Source organism: Rhinolophus sinicus, chromosome 7 (assembly GCF_057876585.1).
Source record: "Rhinolophus sinicus isolate RSI-liver-muscle chromosome 7, RSI-T2T, whole genome shotgun sequence".
In the NCBI taxonomy this organism is placed as follows: Eukaryota; Metazoa; Chordata; class Mammalia; order Chiroptera; family Rhinolophidae; genus Rhinolophus; species Rhinolophus sinicus.
Genome location: NC_142507.1, coordinates 14,711,287 through 14,730,904, shown reverse-complemented (window position 1 = coordinate 14,730,904; position 19,618 = coordinate 14,711,287). Strand labels below are relative to the sequence as shown.

General features: G+C 37.9%; 1 protein-coding gene across 1 annotated transcript in view; it reads right to left on the bottom strand.

Moving 5' to 3' along the window:
- Nucleotides 1-541: 541 nt before the first annotated feature.
- CYP7B1 (cytochrome P450 family 7 subfamily B member 1) overlaps nt 542-19,618 on the bottom strand; it is a 167,606-nt gene continuing 148,529 nt past the window's right edge. Inside the window, exons 5-6 of the mRNA XM_019710701.3 lie at nt 11,695-11,870; nt 542-4,307 (exon numbers count right to left, since the gene is read on the bottom strand). Of these exons, the coding sequence (XP_019566260.3) occupies nt 4,020-4,307; nt 11,695-11,870 (464 nt within the window). The 3' untranslated portion in view covers nt 542-4,019. The remainder of the gene's footprint in view (nt 4,308-11,694; nt 11,871-19,618) is intronic.

The window sequence follows — 19,618 nt, the reverse complement described above, 5'->3', positions numbered from 1 at the left end:
TTATTAGTTATTCATTTCCTTTAATTTTAAACTTAGGGGAGACTGTACAAATGAAAAGATTTATTTTATGATACATAAAATACAGTTTTCAAAATATTCTGGAGCCTCTATAACTGTTTTTGGTTTTGGTTATTTTTCCCATATAATCATGTAAATCATATAAACATACAAACATATTCCTGATGTATATGTTTTATTGTGTGTAAGTATGCACATAATAATTTTTCATTACAGAACATTACTTTGGAATGAATGATGGAAGTTAATTAGAACTAGAGATGAGTCAGAATTTTACAATAGTTTTAAAGAAATGAATTTATTACTTGTAACTACATTTATAATAAATTAGCTATGTATGTGTGTTCTTGAGGAAGGGTAACCCAGTGCATAACATCACATGTGGAAGACAGGAAATGCTCAATAAATGTTTAGTTGAAAAAAATGAATTAACTAATGACAAAAATTATTCCCTTCTACAAATACACAAGAACAGTTTTTAAAAGGCACAACATAGTTTAAGTATCTCCTTTACAATTTTATGTTTACATATTGCATTATACTTTAAAAATAAGTTCACTCATCTTAGTATGTTTAATCTTCATAATGAAACCTGGTGTTGAATAGGCCTTATTATTTTTATTTTGCACATAAGGAAATGGACGCACTGAGAAGCAAAGTGACTTGCTGATGAGAAATCAGTTATGTCACAGCTAGAATCCATGTCTTTTAACTTATTTCACCATGACATTATTTTCTATTCATAAACACACTTTAATTACTAGATTTCAGTCTGTCATAAGATTCCCTTGCATTGATTCTACTATCCACCGCTTTTGCATAATATTTTCTCAACCATTTTATTTATTACTTTCTATTCTAAATTCCTACCTCCTTCTAATTATAAATTAAGCAGGAAGTACAATGGAGTAATTTCCTGTGTTCTCTCTGCTGTAACATCACAAAAGTGTATTACTAAGATGAATTTAAGAATCTGGAGGTTTCCAGTTCAGGCGGTATGGCAAACTAGACGTCCTGGTACAAAGTGAACGGGCTATGCTTTACGGAAGGCAGGAGATAAAGCACAGGGCCCTACTTGGGCGCGCACGCGTGTGTGCCCAGTACTGGGGTTGAGGACGGGGTATGAAGCAGCCAGGGTGCAGGGTGGGTGGGCACAGTAGTGGGAGAATAAGTGGGGGTAGTTTTAGGTTCTCCTTTGGCCTCTCCCTCAAATTAACGGTTGCATTAACAGTTTCTTGGATAAATCATTAAAACCCAGTGGGTACACATTATGGTATACTGTGCAGCAGTTAGAGTAATAAATATACGAGGTCTGACAATTAAGTTCGAGCACTTGTTGCAACAATGTTGCTAACCTTTTTTTTGAAATCAGAGGGATTATTCACTATAAATTTGTACCAACTGGACACACGGTTAGCCAAGTTTACTATTTGGAAGTGCTGAAAAGGCTGCATGAAAAAGTTAGACAAAAACGACCTGAATATTTTGTCAACAATTCATGGCTCTTGCATCACGACAATGCACCAGCTCGCATGGCACTGTCTGTGGGGGAGTTTTTAGCCAGTAAACAAATAACTGTATTGGAACATCCTCCCTACTCACCTGATCTGACCCCCAATGACTTCTTTCTTTACCCGAAGATAAAGGAAATATTGAAAGGAAGACATTTTGATGACATTCAGGACATCAAGGGTAATATGACGACAGCTCTGATGGCCATTTGAGAAAAAGAGTTCCAAAATTGGTTTGAAGGGTTGACTACGTGCTGACATTGGTGCATAGCTTCCCAAGGGGAGTACATGGAAGGTGACCATAATGATATTCAGCAATGAAGTATGTACCACTTTTTCTAGGATGAGTTCACAAACGTAATTGTCTGACCTCGTATATAAAGCAATATGGATGTATCTGTAAAAACTTAGAGCTTTGTAAGAAAATTAAGAAGGATCAGATTTATAGAAAATACATTTATGTAAATTTAAAAAATGCAGCCAAGATGATAATATATATTTTATAAAAAGATAAACATCAAACACTTTAGAATGTTTGCCTACGATGGGGAGGAGTACGATGGTGTGGGTTAGGAATAAAATAAAATAAGTAAATAAAGCCACAGGGGCCTTGTTTGGACCAATTATAATTATGTATTATGAACTAAGAGATATAAGGAGTATGATTACTCAGCCTATGAACCAGAGATTAAAATAAAAGGAAGGAAGAAACAAATTTAGTGGATGAGTTAAAGAGCCAATTACTTGTGGATACAGAGAAGAAACTAGAAGAGAGATCTAAAGAAATTACTTAGAATATAAATTAGAAATACAAAATATGGGGAAAAAAGGTCAAACAACATGGAGTATAGAGAGAAAGGATCTAATACAGAGCCTGAGAGAGGTAATATTCAAAGAGATAATGGCTGAAAATATTCCCTACTTGATGAAAAACACACATCTGACTCAAGTATCACGGCACGACTAATAGAAAGAAACAACATCAAAGCAAAGAGAACACGTTAAAGCTGTCAGAGAGAAGACGCAGGCCACCTCCTGAGTAATTAAACTGACTGATAATAACAATGGAAGCCTTAGGAACATGCAATATCTTCCAAGTCCTGTGAAGAAATAACTCTCGACTTATATGTGTGCACCTAGTAAGATCATGATTTCAGACCGAGGGCAAAAATGAAAACATCTTTAACTAAGCAAAAATAGAGTTTAGACCAGCAGACTTTCTCTAAGGAATATTTAGAGCATGTACTTCAGGAAGGAGAAAATAAATGCTAGCAAATCTATGTACTTAGTAAGGTCAGTATTTTATAATGTTATTTTTAAAATTAATTTCCTTTTTAAAACAATAGCACATTTCTGAAGCATGAGAGTTCCAATTAGTGCAGCATGAATTACCTGGGTTTCATCACCTGCTTTGCCTGTTTATATATAAACATTATAATTTATGTCAGATGCCAATCATTTGGAATCTGATGTTAGAAATCTTTCAATCATGGACACAATGCTGCATTGTGGTGTATGAAATTACGCTTAGTAATTAGGTATAATTATTAAGCATAATAATTATATAATGTTGTAATTCAGGATAATACAAATAAACTCCAAGTCTAAAAGGTGAGGTGTTAAGAACAAATATTGCTATTTAGTTTCTCAGTTTATATAAAGAAAAGCATTTAGGAAAGACTTAATTGCAATACTGGCAGAACCCTTATAGTTTACACTAAAGCCAAATGCTGCAATCAATCCTGGAATGATTTCAACATTTGCTTCTACAATAAACCTAATACTAACGTGTAGGGCAACTGCTGAATATATAATAGGTTTTGTGTGTTCTTATACATTAAATCTTATCAGTCTCTAACTTGAATCTGAGTGGTCTTATAGAACAAGAAATTGTGTTCTATTGAGTCATAGTATACAAAGTAATAAAGAGCATTTATGGATGATTAAATATTGAAGTGAAGTTGAAGTATTTAATCTACTGCAAAAGTCATTTAAGGCAAACACACCCTGGCAATACAGATATTAATATTATATGCGAAGGGAACATTTTCACCCCATCTATCTCACGGAAATTTAATTTCCCTCTTCTCTGAGAATTTGGAAGTTGTTAGAATGCGTCCATTTCCAGTAGTGCATAAAGTGTGTATTTATATATGAGAGAAGAATTTGAGTGACTTAAAAAAAATCCCACAGTGTTAAGTCTATTACTGTCTATTTACAATGACAGGTGAAGATAATAGGTAGAAACTTAAAAAAGCTATTTTAAGTTTATTATTATGTTGCTTTTGATGTCCATTTTCATGCCCCCATTCTGTTTTATTTTTTGCTGGGTTTTGTGATCAAGTACAAACTGGATTGATCTCAGATCAAGTGAAAAATTGGCACTTTTTAAATAATAAAGCAAAGCAATTACATTTGCAGAAGTTAAAATCAAAACTGAGTTGAGGATATTTAGGTTGGTTTTGATAGATTTCTTTCTTTTTAGCTTCTTTAAGATTTGACTTTGTATCTAAATAAAACATCAGAATCTGGATACTGAATACCAAATAAGAAGCGGCCCTTGTCTCGTTGTATAGGTTTGTCGTCCACTATCTCTAAATCAAAATAAGTTAAAAGTATAATCAGCAATTGCTTTATTTCAATAACTGCCAAAAATCGCCCTGGGCATTTGCTGGCTCCCAATCCAAAGGGCAGTAGATAAAACTTCAGTTTTTTCCCACTTTTGAAAAAGGTGGTTTTCTTCTTACCATTTTCTACAAAACGGTCAAATCTAAACTCCTGTAAAGAAGAAATAGAGAGTGTTAAAACGAAAAATTTCCATGAAATAGTTTGAGTTTAGATCCACAGAGTTGTCAGCTCCCCCTGCCTGTCTTAAAAGGCCCCTTTAGACCAGCCAACACCAGAGAGTAAAACGTGACTAAGTGCAGATCATGTATGAACTACCAAAAAACTCAAATGTTACTAAGAAATGACTCCTCCCATATCAAAGTGAAATCCAAACACTGCTATGATTTTTCTTTCCAATTCACATTTCTCTCCTATGCTGAGTTCTCTAAGTATAGAGGCAGTATATCTATTTTTGTTCTCTAAGATGGGTCCTCACTTACGGGCACTTGATAGATCAATGTTGGGGGAGAGGTACGGGCTTCCACCATTGTGACTATGGAATATTGAGTAGGAGCCGCCTAACGGAGAATCTCCAGTAGGCTTTTTTCTATTCCTGCCCAGTCAGTTACTGATGGATGAGAACTATGAGCTTATTCAATGCTTATATTTGGATTACATCGATATAAAATAATAAAATTCACATAAAGCCCTAGAGAGGCGCTAAGCCACAAAATTGGTCTTGTTTTTGATGTTGCACTGAATTTCTTCTATGGCACTTCTATTACAATGAACTCTCTTTGGGTTAACTCCAGAACAGCAGTAGTTTTTGACATGTTTTCATAAATAAGTTATATTACTTGTTACAGAAAATGATGGGACTGATTCATCTAGGTTGTTTGGCCCACCATGTTAATTTACTGTCACTTGAGTTTCCAAGAGGAGACTGAGTGACCTTATTTCAGCCCATGGTGAATTAAACCATTGATTAAATTAATACACGTGGCACACATGAAAACAACTAAGTATTTCCTGTATTCGGTGCTTATTAGTATTTGACCTGCTCAGCACACAACTTTGACATAAACTACATGAAGTTAAAGGCAAAGAAGCAGGTCAGACTGAAAGCATTTCAGGTTATAGAGAAAACCCTACAATACGTGGATAGATTCTGAATCCTTCACAGATGATCTTATTTTCTCACTCAACCCCAGTACCAATGTCAGCAAAATCATTTCTTTTAAAAGTGTTGGGTTTATCGTCTTTTACCTGGGGTACTTATTTTGATAAATACTCAAACTTAGAAAACACACTTTGGGTAGCTTCTAGTCCCTTCCAACTTGCAACGCTGATGCAATCATAATGGCAAAATTAGTCTGCATTAGAACGCGAGTGTATATTTCCACAGACAGTTCTGGGATGTATCTGAATAGGTCTAACCAGTGTAAAACTAAAATCACCTGTTCCTCCCTGTAGTAATGAACACGGGCACTCTTTGTTGACATACACTTTATTCCTGGAGATTGAGTTAGTATATGGCACTCTTTTCTGGTGACTTTTGTCTGTTACCGTGGCCCCGGCCTGTTTCCCTGAGTCAATACTACTGCTCCCTCCGGCTCACTGACTAATCTGAGGAGAAGAACGCTCTCCCTAAGAGCTACTGGTCTAGGCCCAATCAGTTTAAGACAATTTTGCCATGAAATGATTTGTTAGATGTGGTCTCGCTGCAGCTCCATGGTTTAAGCCAGAAAATACAAAAGGAAAACTTAGCCTGGATTATGACTTCATAATGTCCTGATTTCATAAGTTAAGCCAGAAATGGTCATGGCTTTCATGTTCTTCTTTGTGAAAGAGAATGTGCTGCGCTCTGAGAGGCCATAGTGATAAAACCCATAATGCTCTCCGACTTCCATGACCTTCGGTTAGCATTTATATTCAGTTCCCTCAAATTTCTGGTCAATCAGCCATGTCACGCCTCTAGTTTCCTGTCACATTCTATTCAATTTCCTCATAATAAACATCTTAGAAATTCCTATTTAGTTGGTTATATTATGAAACAAGAAGAGACCAACTTCCTTGTCTCTGTGACTCTCATCCAAGTCCAAGGGCACATAGGCATGAGTATATTATTGAGTGGAAATGTATTTCCAGTTTGTTTTCCATTGCCAGGGCATGGAGAACCAGAGCAGACACCAATATTAGGAAGGGCATATGGCAGCTGCTAGGGATATAGTCTGGTCTTAGACAAAAAGAGAAGGGAGTATAATAGTCTCACCCCTGAGATTCTGGGGTCACAGTGTCATAGAACAAAGAGTTGGGAAGCTCACGATGAACACAATCCTTTGGAACAAGTTAAACACGGGAATCATCAGGTCGACTTAAACGCTTTGCAGTAACCATAATAGCTCGGTACTTCTTCATTGAAGACAATCAAGTAAATGCAATATTATTAAGTGGAGGAGAATAGTGAAATCATAGGAGAAAGGGTAAGACACTGAAATTCCCCACTGCTCCTCTAAGATGGTTGTGTTTGACTCCTCGTCATCTTTCTTCTGTACGAGGTTTGTCTAGGCTCCAATCGTGGTAATCACACTGCTCTGGCTTCTGACTGATGTAGGACAGGGTGTGTGAGCCACGCTCGTCAGTGCTACGGGGGGAGAAGTCTGGGGACATATCTGGGAGAAGTTCTCTGCTTGTGAAGGAAGAAAAACAAACAGAGAAAAAGGTTCATCCCCCTTTTTTCTCCGGACCTCGTTCTTTGTGAGTATGATGCCTCCAACTGTCGCAGCTTTCTTGCCACCGGGCTGAAGACAGAGCTAACCCACAGGAGATGGCAGAGCCAGGAAATCCCTGGAGATTGGAGTTGTCACACTGTCTTATTTACCTCTGTGTTTTTAAAGCATCCACCAGACTGCTATGCACATAGTAGAGGGTCCATGTATGTTTGTCGAATTAATGAATAAATACATGACAATAAAGTATATTTGAAAAGCAATCTTCAAGCTTTTGAAAAAAACAGATATTGAATGAGTAAATAAACATGTAGAGAATGAAGAGTAGATGAATATTCAGTGTTTACAACAGGAAAATGGTATAATATTTAGCACTAGAAATCAAGACTGGATAGATGATTCAATTTTCTGGATAGAGAAGAATTTTTGGTATAAGTAACTGAGGAACATCATGTAACAACCTAAGTTGTGTTCTCCAAATATTATGTTTAGTTCAGTTCAACAGATTTTTTTTTTTTAAAGTATGCGAAGCATTGAAGTTAGAAAGGCATAAAACATGGTCTTGCTGAGGTAGGTGACATATAGTATGACCAGGTCTTGTATTCACTCAATTCATCATTTGGGTGTAGGAATCTAGATTAGACAAGAGGTGTCACTTCCTAGGAATAAACACTCTCAATGTTTTGAATGGATGACTGAGGGGCTGCACTGTTGACCCTGGTTTACAGTCAGTCCTCCTGGGAGCTAGATGACAAATGACAGAAGTTTCTTTTTCTCTCCATGACTTGGGTTCCAAGGAGTGGAGGGCTATAGCCAGCTCGTAGTAACTAGCTCACGAGAGTGTGGACATCTCAACTCTGTGTTCGGGGTCTTCGTGGTGGTAACATGAAATCAGCCAGGGTGGGAATATTTATACCATGAAAACTAATAAAATCAGGGCTTTTCAGAGTGCTGGTTTACCAGCTGGTTCCACCATAGCTGGTATGACGTGCCGGTTTACTGGTATAGCAGAAATCCACCCATGATGAAACACCTGGATATGAGACACCTCAATATACATATGTTGCCTTGAAATATACTGGGAGCACAATCTTTATTTCAGGTTGAGATACAGACAAAAATTTATTTAGAGTATTCTTCATTTGTCATGACGAGTATATTCTAAGAACAGTGATATAACAATTTTTGTAGTGACTTAGAATTTTTTTTCAAGGGCTTTCAAATTCATTTATCACTTTACAATCCCTATTCCTCTGAGAAGTAGAGAGGGAAGACTTGCATGAAGTAAAGTAAGGCCTGTCAAGTTCAGAGCTTTAGGGGGTGCTCTGATGGCTTTGTAATAACTTTGTTGTTTCCCTACTTTTGGAGGCTACATGGTTATGATAATGTATTACCATCTTAAATGATTGCCGTTTTTTTCCATGGAGACCTCACCAGGCCTCCCTTTATACTTCAGCCCCTCTAGCCATAGAAAAAACACCCAATAGATTTGGTCTTTTCCATAGCTCCAGTTTTGTATTTTGGCAAAAAAGAAATCATCACCATTTACTGATTCTTTGAGAGTCAGTGCTTGAATTCTGGATGGTAATAGACATAAATTTGATGAAGCCTTCAGAAAACATTAAAAAGCTTTCCATTCTTAGTTAATTTATCTAGACTTCCTCGGACAGCATTTAGGCTGATACAGATAGAGGAGGAAAGTATTGGGAAGGAGTGTTTCCTTTGCTCTCTCATTGTTATAAATTTTACTTGCCAATTTTTTTTTTTTCCCCACACAGGCAGGAGCTACCTGGCCAACTACATTACAATAAAGTAAGCAACCGATACTCAGGAAAATAATTCCTAACACGGAGGTCACATGTTGGTGGTAGCTTAGAGACCCAGTTAGGTCCCCAAACACTTTTGGCTTAGCCCACATTGTGTTTTAAGTTTTATTTTTCCAAACATTAAAAAATTCTAAGCATCACCCATCTGTTTTATGAGTTAAAAACGAAACAAAACAAAACACGACTTGGCCATACCAGGTCTACATGCTTGTAAGAGCTGAGGACTAATTCAGAAATAGCCAAAGTTTTGCCATAGTTCTCACCACTCCTGCTAGTATTGCTATATTTATACACAAGTCCCTTCATCTATTTGATGTGGTTAGGCCCAGTACATATTTGAATGTGCAGTATCTGTGGTGATTTAAAATTTTACCTGGAGTGTACTTTCACTTTCAGTACAATCATCCATCCCAGCACCTCCTTATTTATTCACCTTCTGTGGACTCCCTCCTGTGTGTTAGGCAGAGGAAGCAGTGGTAGGGCATTTCCCCTTCTGAGCTTACAGCAAATGGGAGCACAGACAAGTAAACAAGTAACTGCAAAATACCATGTGGTACGCATCATAATAAATAAATAGAAGGTACACACAGGCCATAGAGGGGACAGTGGTACATTATCTGAGGAATAAGGTGAGAATCAGGGACACTGTCAAAGCAGAGGTGATTGAGGGTGATTCTTGTGGATAATCTGGAGCCACTTGAGTGCACGAGGAGGGACATTCAGGAATAGAGAGATGAGAGAAGGAAGACCCTGTCCTTTTTTTGGAAATGGAGCACTCTAGAGTCTCTGAGTTCTGAATATCCTGAAACCATGCCTTGTTGGGTTGAGAGAAGCTATGCTCTGTTAAGCCTCTGTAGTCTCTAGGGGCCCCAAGAATAACTATACTTACATCTGGAGTTAGTTTTCCTCATATTTTTGACCCAACAGCTATTGCCTATTTTTTGTCTCTAAGGCTTGGTGTCCCCATTCAAGATCTGTAGTGCACAAAAGACAGGAAGTGGGGACTGTGTACCTCTGATGAGCTCCTGGGCCAGGGATCTAGTGACAAATGGCCAAGGACAGAATTCTCTTTTTTTTACTGCCAGTGCCTGGTTGCATTTGGATGGGCATCTGTTATATGAGTATCTACAGTATCTTACTGCTACCCTAAGTTTATAGAATGTTTATAGAATGAATGGTTACATAGGACCTGGCCAAATCATGTAAAAATGGTTCTGAACTATAATTAGCATTCCACAACTAATTTCAAGGAAACAATACTGTGGTAAAAAATTAGCTAGCTCATTTTAACATTAGTTGGGTGTAACTGGCTAATGTTAAGTCTAGGAAATAATAGAAAGTGCTCACCAACTTAAGTTAGAGCTTAAGTTAGACTCGGTACTCACAATATTGTGATTTTTTGGCTTCCCAGATTGGGTATGAGGCAAATCTTTCTGAGTCCTCTTAAGACTGGTCAATTTATTATGTAACATTTGGGCACTGCTATTTAGTATTCCACAGAAATATTAGAATATAAATATAAATCAGCTCACGTTCAACATTTAACTTTGATTTTTAAATTTCTAAAAGTCTAATGCATGGTCTTTTCCATCATGGGGGCAGGGTCAAGGGTGGACGACGGGAGGAGTACCATAAAGTACCATTAAAGAAGAGTACCATTAAAAACAGCAGTGATTTGGCAAACTGTATGGAGTATTTGTTGATAACTTTAATATTTATTTTACTATTGTGACATGAATAGTAAACTTAATGACTAGTGGAATAATCACGCAATAATGTTAATTAAATTAAAAATTGTAATTAGAAATAAAACTAAAAATTGAAAAATATTTTTCAAATATTAGTTATTTTGCCCTCCTTATTGACGACCTACTATGTGTGAAAATTTTGATATTTACAAATGCGGAAATAAATCTTGTCGTCTGCAAAATGTTCATTTACTCACTAAGACCCTACTTCTGACTTACTATCATCATTCATTTCATGCTTCCTCTGAAATACATAGAAACCATTAGTACATTCTCCCCTCACCTAAAACATTTTGTGCCTTGCTGATGAAATCAATACAAATTAACTCATTGTATTTGAAGTCTGTCCTCTTCTTATTAGTTTCCAAAATTCAACAATTTTTTAATCTAGCCTGGCTGCAAGACATCTCACTGAGAAACTGGGTTTGAAAGTCGTTCAGCTTTTGAACTGCTCAAAAAGAGCACAGAAGTTTCTCTTTGAAAAATGGCATTTTATATACAAAGCCTACTGCAGCAATAGCGTTACTTCATGAGAAGCACAGGCAGAATATGACTGCATTCAATTTGCATGCAGGTGGTGAACCTCTGAAATGGTATTAAGAGATGAGCCAGGGTAGATTAATTTCCAGTCTTTGATATTCATTAACTCCAGCTTTGGAAAAAAATACAAGGAGATGACACAATTACCCTCAGAGCGTCACTTGTGAGCAGCAGCTTTACAATCTCAAGTTCATAATGCCATCCTAATTGATCAAGAAGGGGCACATATCTTTAGTAAGAGGTGAAAAAGTATATGGACTTAACTATGGCCATGATGGTATTTGATTTTGGGATATCAACCCCGTTCTGGAAACACTTAGCAAAATATTCATCCTCATTTATTCTTTAAGCTGTCTGTCAATAGCTTGGCCTCTATGGTTTTCAATAATTCTCTGCCAAGAGAAACCTAATTTTGGCCTAAAAGTAATCATGGTCAAGGTACAATGTCCATTTCATTTGAAGACCCTAGCATTGAGTCTCATCACTGTGTTTCTACTCATAGGTCACAAAAACTTTGAAAGAGAGACCTTAGGAAACACTTCAGTAAACAGGAAAATTTTCCCATTGGAAGGAAACACAGAAGCCACGAAGCCATCTCAGATCCCATTTGGAGCAAGGCAGCAAAAGGAAGAGACAGAGAGAGATCATGAGGGAGAGGCAAGTGCTTGCAGTATCTAAGGAGTAGCAATGACCAGCTTAATTAATGTTTGGTTACCTCTGGAGCTTCAAAGACTTCAGGGTCCTGGTGCAAGACTGCAGGAAAGATGGCTATTAGGTCTCCCTGGCGCAGAACGTAGTCCCCGGTCTCTGAAGGTAGAGTCAAATCCTCTTCAACATAACGAATGATGCTTGAAAATGAGCATAGTCGTAAAGCTTCGAGGATGGTGCTCTCTGAAGGAAACAAGCAACAGCTTCTTAAAATATGACTGCTCCTGAGGAGTGCCCGCCATTTGCCATTAAAGCTCATCACCAATAGCTTTGATTGAAAAGGAAACCCTTTCCTAATCAGATCCACCGATCACCAAGATGGAGCCCATGGTGGCTTTGCATGGCCAGAGAAAAGAGGGGGTGGGTGAGACAGCACTGGCCTGGCCTCAACACAGCTTGGGGGCATTTCACAGACAGAAGGCGACAACACTGCAGTGCTTGGGCAGACAGTGATTAATTAGGATTTTCGCAGGAAGGAATGGTTTGCAAGAGGGCAATGCTGTGTTACGCGTATACCCATTGCAAATTAAAACCATATCCCAGTTAAAGTCCACTGCTGGTGGGTTATTTCACCACCCTTCAAAACAGCTATACCTTTAACACCAGGCTCAGGCATTTCATAACCATTTAGGCAGTTAATAGTAAAGTAATTGTAGTAGTGCTTTCTGAGACAGCTGAACACTTAATTTCTTTTATGCTAGCTGTAAATAAAATGTGAGTCAGCATTTGCTGGAAAAATTTTAAAGGAAAACTACTTTTATAGGATTCAAAAGAAAACCCTATTTCCCACAGCATCCAGTGAAAATAACAGCCACCATCATAACGTGGAAAATTCCAGAAGCTGAAATGTCCTTGCTTTCCCAGTGGCCTTCACCTTTTGCTCCTAGCACGACAGATTTTATGGCTAATTTCCGGCAATTTATCCTGGCAGTTTGAGGAGGAATTCCTTCGGGAATAATATGCATAATTTGCATAAATCATTCTGATAGCATGCAGCTCCTGTCTAGGTCTGCATCTCTGCCTTCATAATCAAAACTGACTATGTTTCCACCAGCGTGAATGGGTCCTAGAACATAAAGCTTGATTCTTTCTAATCAGCAATGTGAAAAAGAGCTCCAAATTGAGTGTTTTTCCCCCTTCACATGGTAACAAATGGTTGTGTTTATAGCTTGCAATGTAGAATCAATCTCTCTCTCTCTCTCTCTCTCTCTCTCTCTCTCTCTCTCTCTCTCTTTCACACACACACACACACACACACACACACACACACACACACGCACAGCCCAGTTTCCTAATGTTCAGCAAGGCTCTGAAACATAGTAGGTACCCAATTATTAGATTACAGAGGCAGACCGGTCAGTGAGAGCTTGCATCAGCCACAAAATAAAAACAAATGCTATTTCACTCAAATTTAAATCTATGCACAGCTTGCATAGTGATATCAAGTAGCTTTGGGTGCCTTCTCCCAGGAGGTTTTTCCCTAAGTGTGCATTTGTCTAAAGAAATGAGGCTGCGGCCAACTCTGTGTGGCCAGTGTGGTGATTCAATGTGACATACAGTGAAGCTGTGCATATTCTTTTGGACTGCCTTCGTTATTATAATCAGGCAGAGTCAAATCGGTTTGTTAGTGATAAGGCCAGAAAAGAACTTTGGTTTTGGAAGATGGACTCTACTGCAGATAGCCACAAGGCACCTGACACGCCGGATTTTAGCTGGCAGGACACCAGAGACCAACATTTTTACGGTGAAAAGCAAGGGCCAGCTTCCCTGTACTGCTGCTGGCTCTGTTGGGTCAAGAGCAGCATAGCATCATTTCAGTGTGTGGTGTGAAATGGTAGCTGACATATGTCGCAGTGCTGTTCACCTAACAAGTCCAGTAGAGGTGTGGGAAGAAGAAATACAAAAACAACCTAATTGTGGGGTGGCTGCTGTGACAGGGTAGGCATTTAACAGTCCAAATAACACAGTCACATCTGATTGGCTGACCTGCTCGCGGGAAGCAGGGCAGCTTGCGCCCATTGCAGTATCACAAACGACCATTGGACAAGCATATCTTATGCAGAAGTTAATCACAATAATGGAGCACAAAGTGTGCCTTAGTGGTCAGATCGTAAATGACAAATCTGTTTTACCTTCCAGTACCAGTTATGTGTGCAAGATGAGGTTGGCACTCACTCTGAGCGATCATGCCGATAATCATTAGACGACAAAAGTAATGAGCTTCATTATTATTAGCAATGGAGAGTGGAGTGGGGCTTCCGTGGCTCTGTGTTGCCACGTACAGACACAAAAGCCAGCAGCTTTTCCACCAGCCCCCGTAAGAAAGCAGGCAGAGCTATATGTTGAGAAGAATGACAACTGCACACTAAAAAAAATGAAAAACAAACTGCAGCTTCTACTTGTAGTTGTCATAGTTGGGCAGACACCAGCCAGTGCCACTGACAGGCCAGCTGGGCCCTGGGAGGGCTTCTATGCTACACCAGGAGGTACAGTAAATTATCCTACACGGTAGAGCAACATCTGTTTCTGTGCTAGTGCCGAACAAACAAGGCAATTTAAAACATACCAAGGGATAACCACGCAACAATTGAACATGACCCTCATTTTTCCCCCTTCTCACACACGAGGTGCTAAACTTCATTGCGCAAGCATTCCACCAAAGAGAGGCCAGGTTGGTATTTGATAAGGTGTTGTCAGAGAGATTTTAACATATTTCCAAAATGGAAAGAAAAAGCTTATAGTATTGTTATTCTTAGAATCTTCCTTCCCCCATCTATCTTTATTTCTTTTATGCCAAAGCTAGCACTCAGTTCTCAATTCGCTCTAGAATTAAAAAAAAAAAAAAAAAAAGACTTTCCATATACTTATAAATATTCAGTCTTTAAACCTAATTTGCTATACTTAGTTCACATGCCTTCAAGCATTTGTCTTCCAATTTCCACTGAATAAATGCGTACTAATGAGAACTAGAGCAAGCTGCTGAGGCAAAGCTGGGTGACTTGGGTCTGGCCTGCCACCAGCTTGTGATAGGCGGGCAAATTGAGTTAAAATGAAAAGTCTTGTCAGCTGAAATTCAACATGGTAGCCAAACAGCAAGCTGTCAATCATTCCAGCCAAAACAAGGGACTGCAGGTAATAAAAGGTCATTGTGATCATTAGTGCACTTGGCTTTCCCATGCAAGTTAATTTTAATTAAACATGATTTCTATCTGTAAATGTTTTATAAAACTTATTGTGACTAATGGATTGTTAATTTATGCTAACATTTTGCAGGTAATAGGACCCTCTATTTATTAAATGCACTGCAGAAAAATGGCTATCAAGAATGCAAATATTTGGGGGATAATTTACACCAGGCACTGCAAGGTGCCAATTGCAACGGTGATTAAAATAAGGCTGCCTGTGTTTTATTAAGAACCGAGCTTTACTGTCCAGTATTAGAGGAGGAAAGTGGATTACCAAATCCCCACAACCAGCTTACAATTCAGGGCCTGCATTACCTTCTTCACCTGGCTAGGGAAGATTTGTTTCTCTTTAGGATATAAAAATATTCTGATTCACTATCCGTTGTAAGCCAAATGCTGGGCCATGTGTTGAGCTAAGATGCTTTACAAGGTAACTGTGAAGGAAAAGGGCAAATGAAAGGAAACGCTGGTAGAAAAAGGGCACACACACTTTCTCTTTTACCCTCAGATCTCAATTCTGGCTGTAGCAATTGACAGATGATTCTCATTTGCAGATTTAAAGCACTGAAGCAGCATAGGACTATCAATAATGCATGTTACAATGCAAACACAAATAAGCACATCCAAGTTTCTGCCTCACACTTAGGCCACGTCTGTGTATGTGGAATGAATGTACTGTGACATGGCCAGGCTGTTAATTTGGGTCATCTTAATGACTGGTGCACACTGTCATACTATCTGATTAGCCATGGTGATCAGTGGATGGCAGCGATGGCTGGAGTGAAACGAGCAGCTAGGCCCTGCCCCAGTCTGCTGGGGCTGAGCACTTGGGTGGGTTTGGAAGATGGTAGATAAGAAATGGGGAGAAAGGGACCTGGAGGTAGTGTGCTCTCGTGGGTGAGGAGAAATGGAGTGAGGGTCCAGATTTGTGCACGTTTTTACATAACTGCCTTCAAGATAGGTGAGAACGTAAATCTGAAATTGTAATGATCAGATACTATGAAGTAAAATAACTAATTTTTGTCTCAACAATTGTATATTTTAAGTAAAGTTAAAAATAAATCTGAATTGGAATGGATGCCTACTTTCTGCATTGCACACATGGCCTTTGGGTTACCGCTAAAATATAGAAATGTAAATTCAACGTTCATAGAGTCGATGAACGTTTATTCAGGTAAGACTCCGCTGAGGGCACTGGGCCACTGGTCCTGGTGGAAAAAGAGAACACAGCATATGGATTTGGCCTTCAGGGACACTGCAATCTAAGTAGTTCAAAGTTGGGAGGTACATATAAAAGGAAAGCTGCCCAAGCACCTAGTGAAGAGGTACAATTTCTGATTGAATAACTCCAATGATGGCATTCAGAAAGTCCATTTTAGGAGCAAGTTACTTTTTGTTACTTTTCAGCTGAAGTATTCCTCTCTTTAACTTCTACCCTTTAGAAAACACAAAGGCAAAAAAAATTCTAATTCATCTTCCATATAACAACCCTTTAAACATATTTAAAGACAACAATGATGTCATTTTTAAATTGTATGTCAGAGGTGATATTCCCTTTAGTCTTCTGACATCCTAAATGAGTTCAATTCGTCAGTGTGCCCCTAAAATGAGACAGAACTGGGTGGAAAAGTACTTCAGGTGGAAAAGTAGAGAGGAACTATTTTTTCTGCCGTAGATACCATACTTCTACTAATATTTTATCGGAGGCAGAGGAGCAATGATAACACCACTGACTTCTCTTAAGCTTTTGATATCCCAGAGGTTATCAGCACTGGCTATCTATTAGAATCACCTGAGACGGTTAAATAATAATAATAATAATAATAATAATAATAATAATAATAATGATAATAAATGCTCCATCCCAGACGAATGGAATCAGAATCACTGCATTAACTAAAACCTTTAAATTAGTAGTTTTAAATCTTGGGGAGCTTTTCAAGCCATCAGCCTGCACTTCAGGCCAATGAAATCAGAACCCCAGTGTGTGGGAGCAGGAATGAGTATTTTCTGAAGCTCCCCAGATGATCCCAGTGAGGAATCCAGGCTGAGAACCATTGCTTCCAACCCTTTTCTGCTCAGCCGAACGTTTCCATATCCTATTCTTCTGCAGTTGATTTTTAGACATAAGTACAATAACATGCATCTTCATGCAGTTTCCTTTTCAATCCTTTCAACTCCTGCTTCAGGCATTCATTATATTATCTAACCCTCTCAGCTTTGTGTTGAGCTGAAAATTTGATAAACATCCAAATCAGTGTTTTTCCCTTTTTAATCAATGTTTTCTTGTATTATGTATAAAAATCTCACTATCTAATTTCTGGTGCACTCCTTTATGGTAGATGACTCTCTCTTCTAGCTAGAAGCTAGAAGCTTCTAGCATGACATAGAATTTATACCTCTTGTATTATCCGCCCCCTAGGAGAGAAGATTTTGTTCAACTTTACTGTTGTCTAAATTATGTATACTTCTAATTTGTCAAACACATTATTGCTTTATAATATTAAATGAGCTTTTTCAAAACAACACCCACAACTGTGCCAAATATACCACACTAAGATGTTAAAACAAGGGAAACTGTGTGTCAGGTGTATATGGGAACTCTATGATCTTTGTCACTTGTCCCTAAATCTAAAACTACTCTAAAACGAAAAGTTTATTTTTACTTAAAAAAAAAAACCCACAAAATTTTGATGGGAACCTCTAGCCCCAACGTCATGCTCAAACCCAACTACATTTGAGAATTAGTGATACGTATTGTAAAACACAGTGGTCAAGGTCTCTGGTACATCTCTAGAGCATTTTCCCCTGAGGTGACAGGGTTTGCACTGAAGTTAGACAGACCTGGCATCAATTTCTGGCTCTGCCACTATGTAGTTGTATGATGTGGGGTAGTTAACTAATCGTTCTGAACCTTGTGACCCAATACTTAAATGAAGATAATAATACTTGAGGATGAAATAAATTAATACCATGTTTCCCCAAAAATTAGACCTAGCCAGACAATCAGCTCTAATGCGTCTTTTGGAGCAAAAATTAATATAAGACTGGATCTTATATTATATTACATTATATTATATAAGACTGAGTCTTATAGTAAAATAACACCAGGTTTTATATAAATTTTTGCTCCAAAAGATGCATTAGAGTTGATTGTCCAGCTAGGTCTTATTTTTGGGGAAACACAGTATATGTAAAGCATTTAGCACAGTGCATGCCACATTGTAAAATAATGATCATTAAATATTGTCATTCTTACTGTCTCATCCTGAAATTAAAAATATAGTTACCTTGATCATCATCTAGCCCATATTTTCAGATCTCGTCCATGTGCACAGCATGGCTGGCTTTGTTGAATCGAGATACAGAGAATCCCTCTCCCCTCTCAGTTTGCACAACGAAAATGGATTCTAATGATTCTGGTATCAGACAGGTCTGAGGGAAAGGCTGTGTGTGGACAGGAAACCCAAATTAAAGTCCAGCTCTCTCCTTTATCTCCATGACCTTAGGCGAGAGATTTAGCACCCTGAGAATTTTCTCATCTGTAAAAATAATGACAAAATAATAGCTGCTCTAGTCCCCCCATAACCTGGTGAAGATCACATGAAACAATAAAGTCCATAAAATTGCTCTGAACTATTGAAATCAATAGATTTAATATGAATTATATCCAATAATCATTATTATTTGTTATTAAAGACTATTTTTTCCAACTAATAATCCCTTTCTGTTTCTCCACCCCCACCCCAACTGCTCACAAAAAAATGGGCTTAGAAGTCTTTTCAAGAATGTAGCTGGAGAATCACTCTAAGCTCTTAATTCTAGAGTTACTAGAATATACGATCTCCTCTTTCCAAAAAGTATTACACATTTTGCAGAGCCCTCGCTTTACAGCACCTCTTTTATCCCTCACTTGGACCATACGTGCAACTTTTCATTTTCAGGATATGTAATTGAACAAAGTTGGGTGCCTGCAATTCACCTGAGTGGCTCAGGAGTTATACTCCACTTTGCCTTACGTTCTTCTTAGAGTACAGTTAGTTGCTCTTTCTATATGTACTACTCAAAAAGAGTCCTCCTGTGGGGTAAGGTAGCCTTGAATTTATACCACCTTGGTTCACAAATACTTGAAAATGAAGAAAACAATATAAACATTCTAGGGATGGCGTTGAAGTTAAATATCATGTTGGTGATAACAACAGATAACATTTATTGAACCTATACTTTTATTATTTACATATATTATTTGTGTAAACCTTGAAGAAGTAGGACTCAAGATTATTAGCTTTCCATTTATCAAAATTTCTACTTTGAGATTTTCCTCTCATTGTGTTATCTGTTCCTTTTCTCTCGGAGCTTTTCAAACTTCTGTTCTATTCAACAACCCTTCCTGTTGAGATCTAGGCCCCAAGTAACAGTTATCTGAACCTCATTATATTTTTAAACTTATTTTTAATTTAAATTTAATTGTGGAGACCTTTACTAAATTGATATCACATTTTAGTGAGGTCATGATGAGCAGAATCCTTACACGTTACATAAATATACAAAACATAAAGTTGAGTTTTTCTTTAAAAGAAAAGGGTAGAATGGTTTTAAAGAAAGATTTTTGAGAGCATTGGATAAAAGCATAAATCCATTACAACCTCTTACAACAGATGATTGCTTTGGGCTTGATATTTAAAAGCCCAATCTATGTTACACATTTTAACTTTTGCTGACATTAAGTGTATATTGATGTCAGAG